The sequence below is a fragment of the Lates calcarifer genome, linkage group LG4 (genome assembly GCF_001640805.2).
Source record: "Lates calcarifer isolate ASB-BC8 linkage group LG4, TLL_Latcal_v3, whole genome shotgun sequence".
Taxonomy (NCBI): Eukaryota; Metazoa; Chordata; class Actinopteri; family Centropomidae; genus Lates; species Lates calcarifer.
The window spans coordinates 4493274-4511247 of NC_066836.1; the positions used below are offsets into that span (position 1 = coordinate 4493274).

Consider the following 17974-nt stretch of genomic DNA (forward strand, 5'->3'; position numbering starts at 1 on the left):
GGGAAACTATAATGGGCATTTTTCAGTATTAGCTGAAATTTTATGAACAAAATACTTTAATACTTTCAATTAACAAATAAATAAATGATGTCTAAAAGCATTAAAACCTGTAAAGTGAAATGTATCACCTGATGAATACCTGCTAGTATCAGAAAAGGCCTGGGATGGGATGTAATCTAAGATAGGTCCCTCTATAGTCTGTTTACTCACTATCGAGTGCATGGCAGAGATTGGAATATGTTAATTTAAAGTAGTATCAGTTGTATGTTGAGGAAATGACAAGCACAGATTAAAGCTTTTGTGACAGTACAGCAGATAGCATCAGCAGCCTCATCATGGTGATGGCAGGCTGGAGGTCATGGTACATTAGCACAGGCTAATGTTTGGCACATCAGCTCTTTTGAAATTCAAAGAGGTGAACGGGCTGTGAACGGAGCAGCCTGTGCCATGTGGATGAAAACTAACATATATATGAAAAAACACACGTTTGAAGTGAGGCAGGTTGAAAATGAAACGAAAAAACGAGAGGCAGATGAGTTTCACTCGCAGCTGATCAAAGCGGTGCGCACTGAATCACCGTTAGGATGCGCTCCTTTCACATTATAATCCCATTTAACGTTATATTTTTAGAAACTAAACGGAATGAGACCGCTCAGGGTTGGTCTTGTCCGGTATCCGTGCCGTACACAGCGAGGATATCACGGGGAAATCGGTGAAAATACACCTTCATAGGTGTTGCATCACCTTGCGTACCTGGCTGTCTCCGGTCCAGAAAAAAGCAGCAACCCCGCCTTCACTGCAGTAATGGTACTGACCGCCATTCCCTTCCGCACACCGCTCAGGAAATTGTATAACGAATTACCGCAACACAATAGATGGAAACGAGAAGGTTTGACGGTGAGCCCTATAAGAGCTGTAATTGCACACGGTGGAGAATAACAGGAATAACCACCTTACGCACCTCATTTTCCGGGGCGCACACACACATACACTGAGCTTACGGGGTGCACTCGACCAAAACGAGTCAACCAATCCCAAAAAAAGAAAAAAAAAACATAAAAGGAGAGATTAAACATGCACATTTGGGTCACAAATGCGTGTCGATGAGATAAATCCCGCGAGAATGAGGGGAAGCGAGCATCCATGCGAAGCTGGCATGGTGCACACGGTGAAAACTACAAAAAAAATCATCATCTCTACCTGCACAAGTTGACATTTGGAGCGGTTTTTCTTGGCTCCTCACGAGACACAGAGCCTTTAGGAAACGGCGAGCGGATCCTGTTCCGTTCACGGTCGAGAGCCGCAGGTGTTATTTGTGTTTATTTCCAGGCCATTTGTCAGCCCCGTTATCCGCGTTCAGGTAAACATGATGATGATGGTGATGATGATGATGGTGATGGCTCCTGTACGGACGCACAGAGTCACCGTCGTGTCGTCAGCAGGAGGAGAGAAAAAAAGGTGCTTTCCAGCCCTTCGGCTCACACACATCATGCTTCATAACGGTGTCCAAATATATATATATATTTATGGGTTTACCTTTTTTATTGGTCGATACGACATAAGAGGGGGAGAGTACAGGTAAGAAACCGTCCAATGAGGGACTCTGGCTCCAAAGGGTTGGTCTAAATTTAAAGTTATTACACCAACCTATTTCTGTGTTATTTACTTCATAACAGGTGGACTCAAAAATACTCTTATTGAGTGGAACAATGCCCCAGCCCGCAAACACCTACTCTGGGATCAGGATATAGTGATATCATAGAGATAAACTCCCTGTAGGTGATATCAGAGGATTATGATATCTCCCTCACGACAGAAACAAACACCACTAAATGCTATTAGTCCATACATCTAAAATAAAACAACATTTATTTTCAGCATTTCAAACTATACACCCACCCGATTTTACAGGTGCAAAAAGCAACCGTGGAAAATGTGCATTAGGAGCAAATTGCAGGACAATCAACCAAAAACCAACGCCGAACAACAAAAAACGCTGCATTTCTAAAGCTAAACTGGTGCGTAGAATAAGGAAATGCATTCAAGCATGAAAATAAATATGTCAAGTCTACTTTTAGAGAATCAACAGTATGATTTCCACTCTTACCTTAACTAAGGGAACATGTGGTGCTGCAGTTGTAGCAGGGAGGGGTGAAGTGGAGATAAAATAAACATCCCATCTCTTTGCCATCACCGGAGCGGTAGTCAGCCCGACCAAAGCCCATGCAAAAAATCCAACGCGTTCGCCCCAACAGCACGATTTACCGTCCGGGCATCATATCAAGCAGCTAAAGTTGAAATATACTGAACGGGAGCGAGATACTGAACCGTCCGGGGCCGAGGGAGCACCAAGTTAGCTTGAAACTAATCCTGCAACAACCTCGCCCTAAAAAAATTTCATCCACTAAACTACAAACTGCGCTCAACGGGCCACGTTGTTATGTGAAAGCCCCGCAACCTGCCGCCAAGAGTTGCTGTGGGTGGGAAAGTGGCAGAAAAGTATAGAAACAAAGAAAGATAAAGTGTAATAAACTGGAAAAAATACAATATAGACAAGTATGAGGCGCTCCCCGGGTTATTATAACAGACGGATAACGGTTCACTCAGTCAGGCGGCCCCGTGCACCGCTAGGCGGAGAGAGAGCCAGCCAGGTATAACGGTACACCACCACACTGGGATATGAACACACCAATACTCCACAAAACTCCCCGAAACGTGCTCCAACTCACTCCCAAAAAGTCTCCAGGAGGAGTTCACCGAGTGAAAAGCTCGCCGGCAGCCCGGCTGGGTCGCTCAGCGGCGGTTACGGAGGACTTTGGACTTACCGCTGCTCCTCTTCGGGTTCGCCTGTTTTCTGCGCTTACACCTGGGGCCATCCGCCATGATCCTCTCGCTGAGTCTGAAACGCAGCCGCTCGCGAGTCACCTCCTCCCACCCCCCTCCTCCTGTCTCTCCTTCCTCCTCCCTCCCTTCCCTCCTCACCCCTTCTCACCCCTCCCTTCCCCTGTCCGCTTTACGACATCACCTTCCCCCCGCTAAAAACACCTGGTTTGCGACACACTGGCCGCTTTTACGGTATCACCTTCTCAAACACCTCAGCACATGGCCCCTCCTACTGGCCGCACATGGGTGTGTGCGGTGGTCCCACAGCTCTGACAGGGCCGGAGCGAGACTCACGCGGTCCCTGCTGCTCCTGGCTGCTAAAAAAAACAGAAAATATATCAGCAAGGTGTTTATCTGCAGGTGAAAATGAAGAAATGTGACTAAAGAGAAGAGCTAAAGGAAACGTGTCAGTGGTGAGAGGTGGTGGAGGAAGCATTTTTAGGTGCACACTAATGTCAAAATATTACATTAAGCAAACGTCCCACATTCAAAATCCTACTTAAGTAAAAGTACAGAAGTATTCTCAGTAAAATGTACTTAAAGTATTTAAATTAAAAGTACTGATTCAGCAGAAATAAGCCCCAAATCAGTGTTTTTTTTTTTAAATATGACATATTTGTTAATACTGATGTAGCATTTTACTGTTGTACCTGCTTAAAGTGGAACTGTTTTACCACATATACAGTCAGCTGGTTTAGTCCAGTGGTGCCCAACCTATGGGGTCAGGCCCCTCCAAAGGGTCACAGGATGAACCTCACGGGTCATGAGATAATTAATGAGGGTTGGAGAGAAGAAGAAGAAGAGAAAAACAATGTTGAGTTTGATTTGGTCATGAAGTGTTTGTATATTTGACCAATGTGGGCCTCAAACTGTCATCTAATGGAGTCACAAGCCAAAATCATTTAACTAACACTGGTTTCATTTTTAATAATGCATTGTTTTTTGTGCAATTATTATATATGAAGTCTTAATCTGAGAAGTAACTACTATCTTTGCCAGGTAAATGCAGTGGGATAAAAATACAATATTCCTCCCTGAAATGTATTAAAAGTACCTGATACAGGGGAAAAAAACTCAAAATTACTTCAAATATTATCTTATATCTTATATTTTCATGCACAGTATTCTGTGAGATAGTTAAATCTACAACAAAGCGTCAGATTTTACAAGCTCTCTGTATGTTTTGTATGGAAAAAAAATATTTTCAAAGTAACTACAGCTGTAACTTTAAAGTAGTGCAGTAAAAAGGACAATATTTAGTTGTAGAGTCAAAGTATAAAGGCATATGATGTATACTAATACTAATGTATTCTTCAAGTACTTGTACATAAAATTTGTACTTGAGCAGAATTTGAGTAAATGTACTCAGTAACTTGCCAGCGCTGCTGAAAGCACATTAAGTATCCTATTACTACAGATGTACTTGAGGTATTAGTATCAATATCACAATGTAAAATTCACTACAGAGGCCATCTAAGGTTGTTTAATTACTGGACTTATTGGTGTTAAAATGCAACGTGTGACGCCTGTGAAGGAAAACAATCGGTTATCAAAATGTCAGGACCTTTTGAACAGTGAGTTAAGGAAACCTGAGTCTCAGAAATACGTGCTCGCACATACATAAAGCACCGTTTTGTCCTCAGCGGGGACAGAAGTTCAATGACAGTTCACAGCAGGTCAGGGGAGTGGCCTTCACAGCCCTTTCGAGCTATTCTTGTACCTGCCGACGATCAGGTTTCCAGCTCAGACACACCAGGTGCTGCTGTGAGTCTCTCCCCCGTCAACAAGCCTCCTCTGCATATCCCTGACGCTGTGTGTGGAGGACAGGGGTGGGGGCGCAATGAAATTAGACTGCAGAGGATTAACAGAGGGGACAGAAAGCTTGAGATTATATGCATTGTTCAAAAGGTGCTTCATTGTTGGCGTGCTGCATTCAGCTGTCTGACACAACAGTGACAACATGAATGAGCCTGGGTTGGATTGTGTAGGTTTTTATACAGGAGGGAAACACTGGGAGAAAAGCTTCATTGTTGGTGCAGTTTAAAGTCTTCACCTTAAATTTCTCAGAGTGAAACATTTTTGACACTGCACGACAAGGTCACACACTCTTTAATCTGCTCGCTCCTGGGGTGTTTGTAATCAGCGGCATGCTTACAGTATACTGAGTTAAATATTCAGACCTGGGAGCGAGTGAGTGACGGTTAAAACTTTTTTTTTTTTTTTTTGAAGACTTGCAGGTAATTTCAAAATATATTTCCCTGTAATTCAGCATGAAATATTTGAAAACTTCACAATCTTGACCTGAATGTAAAATAAAGTTCTGAGCTGAGTTTTACTATTTATATCCCCAATTCAGACGGAAACCTGTACATTTTTCACAGGGGCCACTGTGAATAATGAGTATAATGTATAATTGTAATTTTACTTAAGTAAAGGATCTGGGACATTCTGAGGAATGGCCTCAAAGGCTGTCAAACATCCCCAACCTTTACAAAACACTAGGGACATTGCTAAAACAGGTTATGAAAGTGCTGCAGTCCAAAGTTCTCTATATGACTTGGATTGGTCCCCTAAACATTCCCAGAACGTCCTAAATCTTCGCACTATTTCCAGCTGTAATTGGTCTCTCTCGTTGTGTGTTGCTCTGAATAGTGCTCAGTGGATCCACTCAGTGGATTAAGTGGCGTGTTCAGCTCAAATTGACCTATTAAGCAACGGCCAATCGCACTGGAAGGTAATAACAGGCCCTTTTCACAGCAGACATTTTGACTTGTCAAAGTAGGAAAACCACAGGTGTTACTGATAACATTAACGATACCTCCGTACTAGTCAAGTGTTCCAGTAAGCCAGCACGTATAATACGAGAGCCCTGAAACTGAATTCAGTCATCAGTGATTTTAATACTTAAACCTGAGATTTTCCCACTGTGACATGTTAAAATGTCTTCTGTTATTGTTTTTTTTGGTAAACACAAAGTGTGTTGCAGTGTTGATTATTTATTAATTGCTTTCTGGTCAGAGCTTCACATGTGCAAAGAAGTGTTTTGTCTTTGTGGCACAGGCTGAATGAGGTGGGACATAATTGGCCAATTAAGCAGCAGCCAGTCATGTTGGGAGGTAATTGTTGCCTTTCTGAGGGCAGAGCAGAGTCTTTGGCTCCAGCTCAGGGTGTCAGAGATTTGTTTTCCACATGTATTAAGCTTTAACAGACTTTGGTTCCTCTCCTAAAGAGGCACTACACCAACTGTACACGTTTTACACGTGTACACAAGTTCAGTTTACTTATCATGCAGAGCACAACTCATCCTGTGAAAACAGTTCAATAATATCATCTGTGGCTCTGAAGGAAGTGTGTCAGTTTGAAAAAAATAACCTTGATGATTTCATCTCGCCTACATTACAATCTATGGTAAGATTGAAAGGTGTGGGCGTTTACCAGTCGGGGGTTGTCTAATGAAAGACAGTGTAGGTTTTTGAAGCTAGACCCATATACAGTATATAAGTTAAAAAAGAAATGCAGTAGTGAATAAGCTAAGGAAACACATGTGCACACAGACTAGAATAAATTTCTAATTAAAATAAACGACCTGTCTGGAAGGTTTTGTCTTTCCTCAGCTCTCACACACATGCACATATCTTGGTAGAAAGCTGACCTGTCCATCAGTTTGAACTAACCCCCCCCCCACTCTCAAATCGCAGCCGACCCCCCCACCCCTCTGCAACACAACAGTAATGCTTTAATTGAACCTCCCGCTGGCAGGATATGAAGGACTATAGAATCCACTCCTCTCGGGGGGTGGGGGGAGTCGGGCTCTGCTACATGACAACGTCTCTACAGGCGATTTCTGTCCTGCCGCCTGTGAAGTGAAAGAGGAAATGGATGCTATTATTCAATGCTAATTCAGTATTGACATGAATACTGGGCTCAGGGGGTTTCAGTAAATTCATTTGTATTTCTACAGGAAAATCTTTCTGGATGAGAAGTCAGCCAATAGACTATGAGTATTGTTCTTTGAAGAGCTGCTGTGCCCGCAGGCTAAATGCCCTTTTTGTTCCTTCGCCAGCAGTTTCTTTTGTCATGTGTCAGGTAGGGGTTCTACCTTTAAGAGTGAAACTATGGATCTGACTGAGCTTTATAAGGACCTGTGGGTGTTAGTGCCTTACTCTCACCATTTAATGACACAGAATATAAGTTGCTGCAGTGAGGTGTGTAATTAAGTTTAAAAATGGATGCCATTCTCTATTTTGAAGTCACAGTGTAAAGAGAATGTACTTTGCATGTCCTGTACTTTATGTACGTAGAGACCTTTCTCTACTCTAACATGATACCTGTTTTCATCCTAATAGATTCGGCCTTTGCAGCAGAGCTGTCCTCTCAGGTTAAATGTCTGTTGGTTCCCTCCTCTGTGTTTTCTTTCAATGTGTGTCAGGTGGTACTCAGGTCAGCGGAAGCCTCTGAGTGAAAAGTGAGGACAAAGAAACGGAGCTATACTCTGCCTCTGATATGCTAATCAGCCCAAACATGTAACATTTCCTTTCTGAACAAATCAATTAACTTCAGCTCTACTGTTCTACTTCAGTGCCATAGAGAGCCTCCGTGGCCAAAAGATGAATAATGTAATTTTTGTGTCGGGATGAGTAATGCGGGTACAAATCACTTGTCTGGATGAGTGGCTGGGGAACTGATAATGGCGAGTCCTCAAGTTGGCTTTATAAGGCAGGAGGAGAGAGGGAGATAATTCATCCGCTCTCTCTGTCACTCTCTCCGTTAATGAAATGCTGTAAAGCCTGTGTAGCTGCATGACATTATGAATGAAGGGAAGGGCATGAACCTGGAATAAAGGAGACTATCTACTGGGAAATGTTTACTTTATGACAAGGTTAATTAAAGGGGTAGTTTTGAAGCCTCAGCTCAGGTTTAACTTGGTGTGTAAATGTCTTTACACAATGATATGGCTATAATTAATATCTGAAGTGACTCATTACTCTGTCTATTACAATAACGACAACCTCAGGTATTTCTGAAACTATTGATCACTCATTGATTGAGACAGTTTGATCTGAGCTCCAGTTGCATCCTGTTACCTGAGATAAGAGCTGTGTTTGACAGGTCAAAGTCTGGAGGGGAGTATTGGCTTTAACAGGTAAACCAAGGGTCAGTCAGCTGACCACTCTCACAGGTGTGTGTGTGTGTGTGTGTTATTCTGCTTGTCTAAACACCACAGGAAAGCAGGTAATAGGTAAAATGATGAGGTGGAAACAGTATATTGACGTGCTTTAGCTTATATAAATGACCGACAAACACTAGAGCCTCTATGCCTCTTTTAGCTCACTTTGGTTTGACAGTCTGCATATTTACTGTAGCCAGTGCAGTCAGTTACACTGCCTGCATCTTATTTTAGCTCTGAAAAACACCAACATGTAATAATGTCTGAATGCATTAGGAGGGGTTTTCCCGTCCTTCTTGTTCTGCTGAAAAGGAGTGAAAGCAACACAAACTCACAGTAAACTACCTGCACAGAACCAAACAGCTGAAGAGCCAAATACCAATGTCATTTCCTCAGGAGTTTATGAGCTAAAAGAAGAGGAAATGTCTCAATGCAATTTGTCATTTTTGCAGAAATATGACCTAAAATGAATGCTAATGTTGCTCTGTGAGTGCTGGATGTGTAAATAGCACGCTAGCAATGTGACAGCTTGTTTTGGTGTTTCTTCTGGCCCCTTGTGGCCAAAAATGAATGAATGCAGCTTTAAAAAGATACAAATCACATCAACTTCCCTCCCATAGCTGCTCACACATACACTCAAATACTTGAAACGCCACTGTACTCACACATTCTCCCACTGTTCACCTTCAAAATGAATCAACACCTACAGCCCCTCTTCTCTGTTGCACAACATTCATTTCCTGTGCAGTGACCATCACCCTCGTCACATCCTGCCGGTGATCAGAAAACCCTTGCCCAGTTCAGGTGATGTGTGCAGTGATAACCTAGACTGTTTCTCACTCTCAGCAGTGATAATGGTCAGCCTGTGGTGATCAGTGTAATGAGTCACATGCAGAAACAGGAGCAACTGATGTCATTTTGCATCACTTCATCTCCTCTGGGACCAGACACACCGTGTTTGTGTGTGTGTGTGTGTGCATTTGTGTCTGTGAAGAGCGAAAGTCTTTCTACATGGCTGGATGTGTGTGTGTGTGTGTTGTTATGGCATGCCTGTGTGTGTGTGTGTGTGTGTAACGCAGTGCTCGTCCTGAGGCGCTGCCTGCTGTTCGAGCCCATACCTGGAGGCTGACCTCATTTGTTGCAGCACTGCAGCTCCGGACACATGGAAGTCACATGACTAAGCTCTGCCCACTCCGTATGGAACAAAAACCTCCTGCTACAGACCCTGCTGACCTTATTCTCACAGCAGCCATTTTGATCTCCGTGCCAGAAAGCTTTACTTCTTCTGAACTTCCTCTGACCCCTTAAAATTAAGCAGTTTCTACCTGTGACCCCTCCACTTTCATCAGATCGTTTTATTTTTGTATTTTGAAAGGTGAAACAGCAGTGAGACCATCTGATATTCCACTGGGAAAAAAGCAAAGATTGGCACAAATTTTGAAAACAAGGAGATGATTTTGTGTTTCCTCCTCTTTCTTATCCTATTAATCAACTTACAACCTTGATCTCGTGACCCATAGGCACCACTTTGTGTGTGTTACTTCAACACAAAAGTGAGAACATCAGATTAATCTAACACTTTTTCCAAGTTGTATCGCCGTTTTAAGATCAGCTACAATAACTGAGAGAGCTTGAAGTGATGCCAGACACTTGAGATAAAGCACACACACACACACACACACCTACTAATTACCACATTTTACCCCCAGACTCTGTTCTAGTGTCTTTGCCGAGATCTCATAACTTTTAGGTGAAACTTTTACAGATTAGAGAAAATGAAAGGTGTATATTATTATCCTCCTCTGCACTGCAGAATCACCTGCTCTGCTCAGAACATCACGTCTGATACTTCAGTTCAGTCTGACTGTCTAGATTGATGTTGTTTGATATGCTAGTTTTGAATTATTCATTTTCAAATTAGCTGATAAATTCCCATCCAGATTAATTTAGCTGTGTTGTCAAGCTATTTTAGATGTTTTTCATGGCAGATATTTTGACTTGTCATTGCGGGAACACAGGTGTAACAGATAACATTAATCGGAATCTGAACAATTCATGTGGGCCCCTTGAAGCACCACTACTAAATTAACTTCCCCTATTTTTTCCCAGCATGCCACAGAAGGAAAAATCAAGGCAGGCAGCCTGTCGTCATTCCCACAGGATGTCAGTGTTTGACTGTGTGACACATATATATAATTCCAAGGTGGAGCATCCTATTTCCAGTCCTACTGTAAACTCTTTAGCCAGTCCAAAACAGTCTTTGTTACATCCACACCTGTGCCAGCTTTCTGATTACACCCTGTGTTAGACCTTTTGCAACAGATTCACTATAGGAGTGTGTGCTACCTTTGAGTATAAGCTCAGTGGGCATACGTGTGGGAAGATGAAACATTCTTTGCACGCGGGCATGCAAATTGTATTGAATTAAACCGCCTACTACGGCAAAATGTATGCACATCTGTGAAATTTCCATGCATATGAGTGGAGGTAACTGGCAGCGCTGCATAGGAATTATGGCTCTACAACCCTTACAGCTGTGACATCTTTACTGCTGATGCACAGTCAATGATACATAGGCTTCAGTGTTTCAGTTAACAGTTCAGAGATGCTGTGAACTGATATTTTGTAGAAGGCGTGCTTGTATATTTTGTGTATGTGTCTTCTTTTCTGTTCCTTATTTAACAGCAGTATAATATGATATTATTTCTAACCCATCCCCTGTGGTCTCACGTCCCATCACTGATGACCTCACCCCTGCCTCAACCCCAGTGTATGATGGGATAGGGAGCAGCACTCTGTCTGGGTAGAGGGGTAAGTCACTGCTGAGACGTCCCCGTGACTCATCCCAGTTGACATTATTGAAGATGAAAGTCAGACTCGTTGCTTGTTGTGCTAATAACTGGAGGGAGATGTTCAAAGAAAGAAAAGAAAAAACCCCTATTATTTATGCTCTGAGCAATCAAATTACTGGGAATGACTTCAATAGTGTACACTAATATGGTGCAAAATGAGTGAATATCATGTGTCTGTGATTGGGCAGAGATCAGCTAAAAGGCTACAGTATTTGTTTGCTATTATGCGTAGATTTAACATTTTTAGATTTTAAGAATTTGCCGTCAAAACTGAGTAAATCCATTTTGGACAACAAACATTTCTCAAGGCTCGCCCTCTTATGGGATCTAGCCATGTCATGTCAAATAAAAAAAATATTTATCTTGATTTTTGTTCACTCATTTTATTGTAAGAGTGTCTTCTGTGCCACAGACCGGGCTAATATGGTCCAATTAATTCCGGTTGATTAGTGAACCAAGTAATTTCCTGAGTGTGATGTAAGCTTAAGTGTTTCCTACATGTTTTTTTCATTTTTTATTCCTTTAACATTTCTAGTATTTGGATAAAAATGTCGACCTTGTGGGGGCACCAGAGGAAAGGTCGAGGATCTGGGAATGATGAATGCTGATAGTGAATTTCACAGCAGTCCACCTCTTAGATATTGAGACATTTCAGTCTGGAATAAAGCGTTGGAACAACCAACAGATATTGTCGTGTGATTTCCACCAGAAATGATATACTGACAAGAGAAACCAGAGGGGAAAGCACGCACTGTGCAAGAATGGAAAAGACGAATATTATTAGCTGGAATATGTCTGTACCTCGCTCCTGCTCATGTCTGTCACTACAAACAGACTAAAAATGCAGTGCTTTAACATCACCTTCACCACAACACAGAGATCAGACCACTGCCATTATCTCTACCCATTAGCTGTTGATAGGTACCTGTACTCACATACAAACACACTTAAATTGCTGTGTTTCAATACACTGAGCACCATTCATCATCACACAGGTAACACCCCCCACCCCCACCCCCACCCCACACCCCACAGCCTCACCCTGTCATCATCCTCTGATCAGCAGAACCCGTCTCCCCTCCACCCCTCACTGTTTTGACACTAATTGCACTTTGTCGAGATCAAACTGCCTCGCAGTGTTTTCTCCGCTCGCCCCGAAATTCACTCTGACACTTGACAGTCACTGAAAGAGGCTTCATATCTCACACATCAGACAGGTATCTGGTGCAATGTGATAAAAGCCAAATTTAATATTCAAACCTCTTTTATTCAACCTGCCATCTTCATCCTCCTCTGCTCTTCCCAACTTCAGAATTGCACTTTAATCTGCTGGGTCTTGTTCAGAAGTGGGTAACAGTGGAAAGTTACTGTCTGTAAGGTTTGAAGCACTCTTACTGCTGTGGCATGTTGTGCATGATTACTGATGAAGATTTCTCCCAAAAAAACAGTCTGCAACCAGTCTGTAGGTCTAAAATAAGAATTAGATTTCTCTGATTATATACATTAAAATTATTAACTGCTGCTGATGTTGTCTTTTTTCTGTTTTACCTTTTTTCAGAGAATACAGCAGTGGCTTTACTCCAGGTGAAGCAGGACCAGTCTTTTGTCTAAACAATTACAGCAAATTTAGGAACATGCCTCATTAAAACAACTATAAAAGTAGATAATGTAACTTAACACACCCAATCAAAGGTGATTCACCTGGAGTATGAGAAAGTAAATATGTCCCTTACATAAATCCCAGGTATAATAAAATGCAACATACCTCTAGTGGCTTCTCCTCCCACTATTATTCTGTATGTTGGAGCATGTGGCCTTTATGTGTTTGGTTTATTGCCCAGTACTTCCAGGTGAGAGGGGAGGAAAAGGGGTGGAGCCAGGTGCCTGTGAACAAGGGTGCATTCAAGATTTATCACTTTATCAATATGCTGGATTTTCAGCTCCCAAAGTGATTGTACACCGTAAAGAGTATCTTATAATAGATTTTATAAGGTGATTTGAAAATGATGTCTGTCAGATTTCAATAAAACATTTGTATTTAAATGATTCAGCTTCTGGATTTTGTCTTCCAGTGTTCACAAATTGCTGAAATAAAGCTGTAAACATACTTAAAACCCCTTCAACCAACAGCTAGTTGTTATTTGCATCAACTTGTGAAAATCCACTCATGTGTTTTTTAGGGACATCAGTGGAGAGTGGTGCATTTCTCCTGCTAACATTCATCAGGAGCACTGAGGAAAGGCTGTGCGTTTTCTGTCGAGTGTAGTGCTTATCATTAATACAAGCATACATGCAGATCCTGCAGGTAGAACACTTCAGATCTCCTTCTTCTTCTGATGTGCTTTTGAAAAAATAACAGCGACAAGAGGAGATTTGTGTGTTTAATTTTGTTTTTTTTGTTTTTTTTCTGGAGGTAAAGTACCAGTATAAAAATGTGGAATTGGAGTAAACTTCCAATAGAGCCTGGTGCTTCAGTCACAGAGGCTTTGATTCATCAGATCACTGAAGCATTTCTTGATATCATAAAGCTCAGGACAGATACTCACGTCTTTCAATAAATTTAAGTGTGTCAGTGCATTTGAGAACTGTGTCCTTCCTCAAAGAATAAAGCATGAATAAAACAAACTTGCTCTTAAATATAATGTGGCCATGATCAGTATCTAAAATGATGTTTTCTGTGCAGGTATCTGTGTAGTGCTGTCTCACAAACCTGCACCATACACCATATACCCCTCTTTCCTTCTCTTGCTCTCTTAGTTTTGTCTCATAAAAAGCTCTTCTCCAGCCTCAGTCTTGACCCACCATGTAAACAACAGTAGAAGAACAACCACTTTGACTGATTATTGAGCCACAACAAGGCCAGCCGCTCATCCCCTCCGCCTGCAGGAGGATGTCTCCTGCCTGCTCCTCTCTGCATACCTTGCCAGGAGCGCTGGCAACACCTAGAACACGGGAAGTGCATAAAGGATTAAATTATGAATGGAGATCCAGCGAGGCAGAAGGAAACGGTTGTGATAATAGCATGACAGCATATTTAATTTGCAGATAATTGCACTTTGGGGGCTTTTAGGAGGCTCGTCTCACACTGGCATTTTTAATGAAATGGGCAAATCATAGCTGTTGTCACCTTCCAGCCTCTAAAGAAACTTAGTAGATGAAAGAAAAAAAGAAAAAGCGACTGAATGGACTGTGTCAGCCATTTTAATGATTCAGGTTGTTATATGAATATGGAAACCAGGTCTCTGCAGCACCACTGTTACATGAGAGACATCACCATTATGAGAAGTGTGGTTTATTATTTTCTGCTCTGATTTGATAGCATTTCATTGCAAAACATCAAAGCACAATTAAATTTGTATTTGCAGGAACCATTCATCAACACATATCATCAGATTCAGGATCACAGATGAAAGATTTTCTGAGCTGTGTGCTTGTAGAAATCTTTTATCTTGTCCTACAAACACAGTTACAGCTTTTCAAGTCGGGCAGCTTCTCATATCCTGTCCTACACACATCAAAAAATCTCACATTTTTGCTATAATTGCCTCAGTGAATGTAGGGCAAATCTGCACATAAAGAAATATTACCTCAATAATATAAATTTGCAAAACTACAGGCCAGTATGAGAATGTATGAAACAGCAGTGCTGGGGTATAAAAGGAAAGCATCTGTCATTGGTACAGATGTTTAAAACAATCTAATGCATAACCCCAGTTCATACTCTGCTTTCCTGTATGGTTTCATTTACCCATGAAGACTGTCTTTCTCTAACTTAAACAAATTACTATTATTTAATTGTCATTTTATGACTTTGTTGGAGAACTGAAAGTACAAGGATCAGGGGAAATGAGGAGAAAGAGATGGTGGACGACACAAAGTGATGATGTTACAGAGAACAAAACTGACAGGCCACCAAGTCGTGATCTTTCCTCACAGTAACCAAGCATTTTTTTTTAACCTAAGTTTAATCAAACTTTAATTATACCTGGATCAGAATCAGTTTTTATCTGTCTTTTGTAATTACTTGAAGGACTTCAGGTCTATTTTGTAGCTGCTTTTAATCATGTCAGATGATCTTCCTCAGCAGATGGCATTCACCCAGTTGTCACCGAATAGTAAATGTTTAAATTTCCTGTTTTCTGAGCACTTGCAACTCAAGAAATTTGTTATTGTTGTTTTTTTTTTATCGTGCTGCTGTCAATCAGAAGACACTCACATGGGTTATTTTTAAATGACAAATGAACGCCTTTTTACCTTGGATGACTTGTTAATAAAGACAACGTCTCAGTTAGCATTTTCTTGCAGTGAATATGCTGAAAGGGTTAATTAAGCTGCCTTTTATGAAAACAGTGGCTTCAGAAAGTATTCAGATCCCCTCACGTTTCATCTTTACTTTGTCATGTGGTAGATTTAATTATAAATTTATAAAGTTGGCATCAATCTACACCACAATTCTGTCACAGAGGTCCTTGGACACCACGGTTTGTTTTTCATCCTCACATGCAGTGTGAATGGTGGGACCTTGCATACACAGGTGTGTGCCTTTCTAAAAAAACCCTGTCCAATCAATTCAGTTTGCCACAAGTGAACAATCAAGTCCAATCCAATCAAGTGCTAGACACAGCTCAAGGTCAATTAAAGCAAACAGGACGCATCTGACCACAATTTGGAGCCACAGCAAAGGGTCTGAATACTTTTCTAAATGAGACATGTCAGTTTTTGATTTGCAATAAATTTTCACTTTGTTATTATGGGTTATTGACTGCAGATTGATGGCCGAAAATGGCAGTGTTATCCATTTAAAATCACATCTAGATAAAATCTCCAAAAAGTGAAGGAGTTTGAACACAAAAAGACAGCGACCACATATTTTTCATAAAGTCTTCCAAGGTTCAGCCTTCAAGAGTTACACAAGAGTTACATGGTTTTCACATGTTCCAATTTTTTATATGTGTCTGTTTTACATTAGTGATTTATGTTTTCTGGCAGCATTAGTATAAGAAGGAGCGGGATGTTCCTGCAGTATACTTCAGGGGAAAGTAAGCAGAGGTCTGAGAGGGATACGTGTACAAAACATTGGACTTTAACACTCATGATTCATATTTGCAAAACGTATCTTCTCAAGTGAGTACTGACATGTTGAACCTTTTAGTATTACCTCAAGTTTTTCCTGTCAAAGCTGCAAAAATCAGTATTATATATCAACAATGCAACAAATGACTATCTGTAATCTAATAATAAATCAATTTGTGTAAATTGTTCTTGACACATAATTCTGGCTGGAAATGCATTTTGCTAATGGCCGTCAGTATAGTGCAGGCTGTTAGCTTACAGGCTAATATATAACAGATGAGGATTAGTGCTGCAGCTAATCTGCTGGAGGTGCTTTACAGAGAGGAGCCACAAATCACTGCACATCACTGTGTTTGACTTTCCAATGTTCACTACACACCTTAAATATCAACACCTATACTTTGTAATGTCATGCAGAATAATGACGCAACCCTAAGAGCCAGCGTGTCCTGAAAATAGATGTAACACAATATTCCTGCAAGACCCCACTCAGGGCTGAAACCCAACACTCCCCCTCCTTCAGCAACAGCAGACATTAGTAATCTCTTCTGCCTCTCTCCTCTCTTCTGGTTACTGGTCAGCTGAGCACAGGAGTGGAAAAAAGGTAATCTGCGTCTCGGGAACGAGTGCACACACTTGACGGCTCACGGGCATTTAAATGAACTGAAGTTGGAGATTCCTATTTTGCAGATTAATGAGGTAATTCATGGATGTGGTTTGGTTTCTCATTAGCATATTGTAATGAGCAGAGCAGCCTACTTCACTCACTGCCCTCCTCGTCTTTCTTTTTTTTCCCTGCCCTGCCTCAGCATCAGTGAGCTACACCGGCATTTACAGGCAAATTAATACAAAGAGACAGCCATGACCTCCTCTGTGTGTCTGAGTGTGTGTGTCTGTGTGTGTGTGTGTGTGTGTCTGTGTGTGCTTACCAGCTGTTTCATTCAGCCATCTGTGGCATCAGATGTTTGTAAGGATGCTGGAAGTTTCTCAGCTTGATGTAATGAACACAAGTACATGTTTTGAGCATGATAAAACAAACAAACACACACACACACACACACACACACACTCCTGCTCTGTCATGCACCATCTTCTCTTCAATCATTGGTCCTTCTCTTTCACCTTATCTTTACATTTCTCTCTCCTCCTCTTTATGTCTGTTCAGCTCAATTCAGTTTACCTCATTTTAACTCAGCTCAGTTCAGTTGGTGCTTTCTTGGCATGAAATTACAGAACTGTCACACCAGGCTGACAAAAGTAATAACTATACGACATTAACAATTAAGACATATCAGTAACATTATGTTTTAGTCTGTATTGTTGCAGATCTAACTCATTTACACGAGGAAGGGCATTTACGAAAGCAAGTGAGACTCATAAACTCATATTTATCACATTACAAAGTGAGCAACCAGCAGAACAGTTTTTAATAGATAATACTGGATTATTGCACCTATTTTCATATATTTGGCTGCCATTTCTATCAGTTATGATGACACTGTGATCACCAAGTTAACTGTGGATTTGAAAAAAATCACCACATCAGCAGCAATGCTGCAGCAAAGTTTGACGAGGCAAGAAACACACGAAGCCAGATGACAGGACTAAAAAACTAATAAGTTGTGCGACACCACAGTCATCCTTCTAAGGTTTCTGGGTCACACCCAAGACTCATATCTTCATAAGCAAATTATAAATTAATTGAAAGACTGTTACATTTCTTGATACAGACCATGAAATGATTGAATATTTTTCAAACACCTTCACCAAGGTGTTGACATGCAGATGTTAAGCCTGTATAACGTCTCCCATTTTCACTTTGTTTAGCATGATTACACACAAACATTTGCTAATTAGCGCTAAAAGCACATCAGACTCCAGTGGTGGTGTACGGTGGTGGTGAAAGTTAATGTCCCCCCTGATCCTTCCCCGGCCTTCTCCTGACTCCTGGTCGATTTAGTTTGATCCCCTCCCCAGCTGATGTTGTAACACGTTTTGA

At 41.3% G+C, this 17974-nt stretch overlaps 1 protein-coding gene across 2 annotated transcripts in view; it reads right to left on the bottom strand.

Annotated features, from left to right (window-relative positions):
* LOC108884339 (zinc finger E-box-binding homeobox 1) overlaps nt 1-2991 on the bottom strand; it is a 59216-nt gene extending 56225 nt beyond the window's left edge. The window contains exon 1 of one of the 2 annotated variants that reach the window (XM_018678188.2): nt 2826-2991. In XM_018678188.2, coding sequence (XP_018533704.1) covers nt 2826-2883 — 58 coding nt within the window. In that variant the 5' untranslated portion in view covers nt 2884-2991. Of the gene's footprint in view, nt 1-1200; nt 1561-2825 lie in introns of those variants that run through there. The other variant, XM_018678189.2, reaches the window with a different exon arrangement.
* Between the last annotated feature and the right edge of the window lie 14983 nt (nt 2992-17974).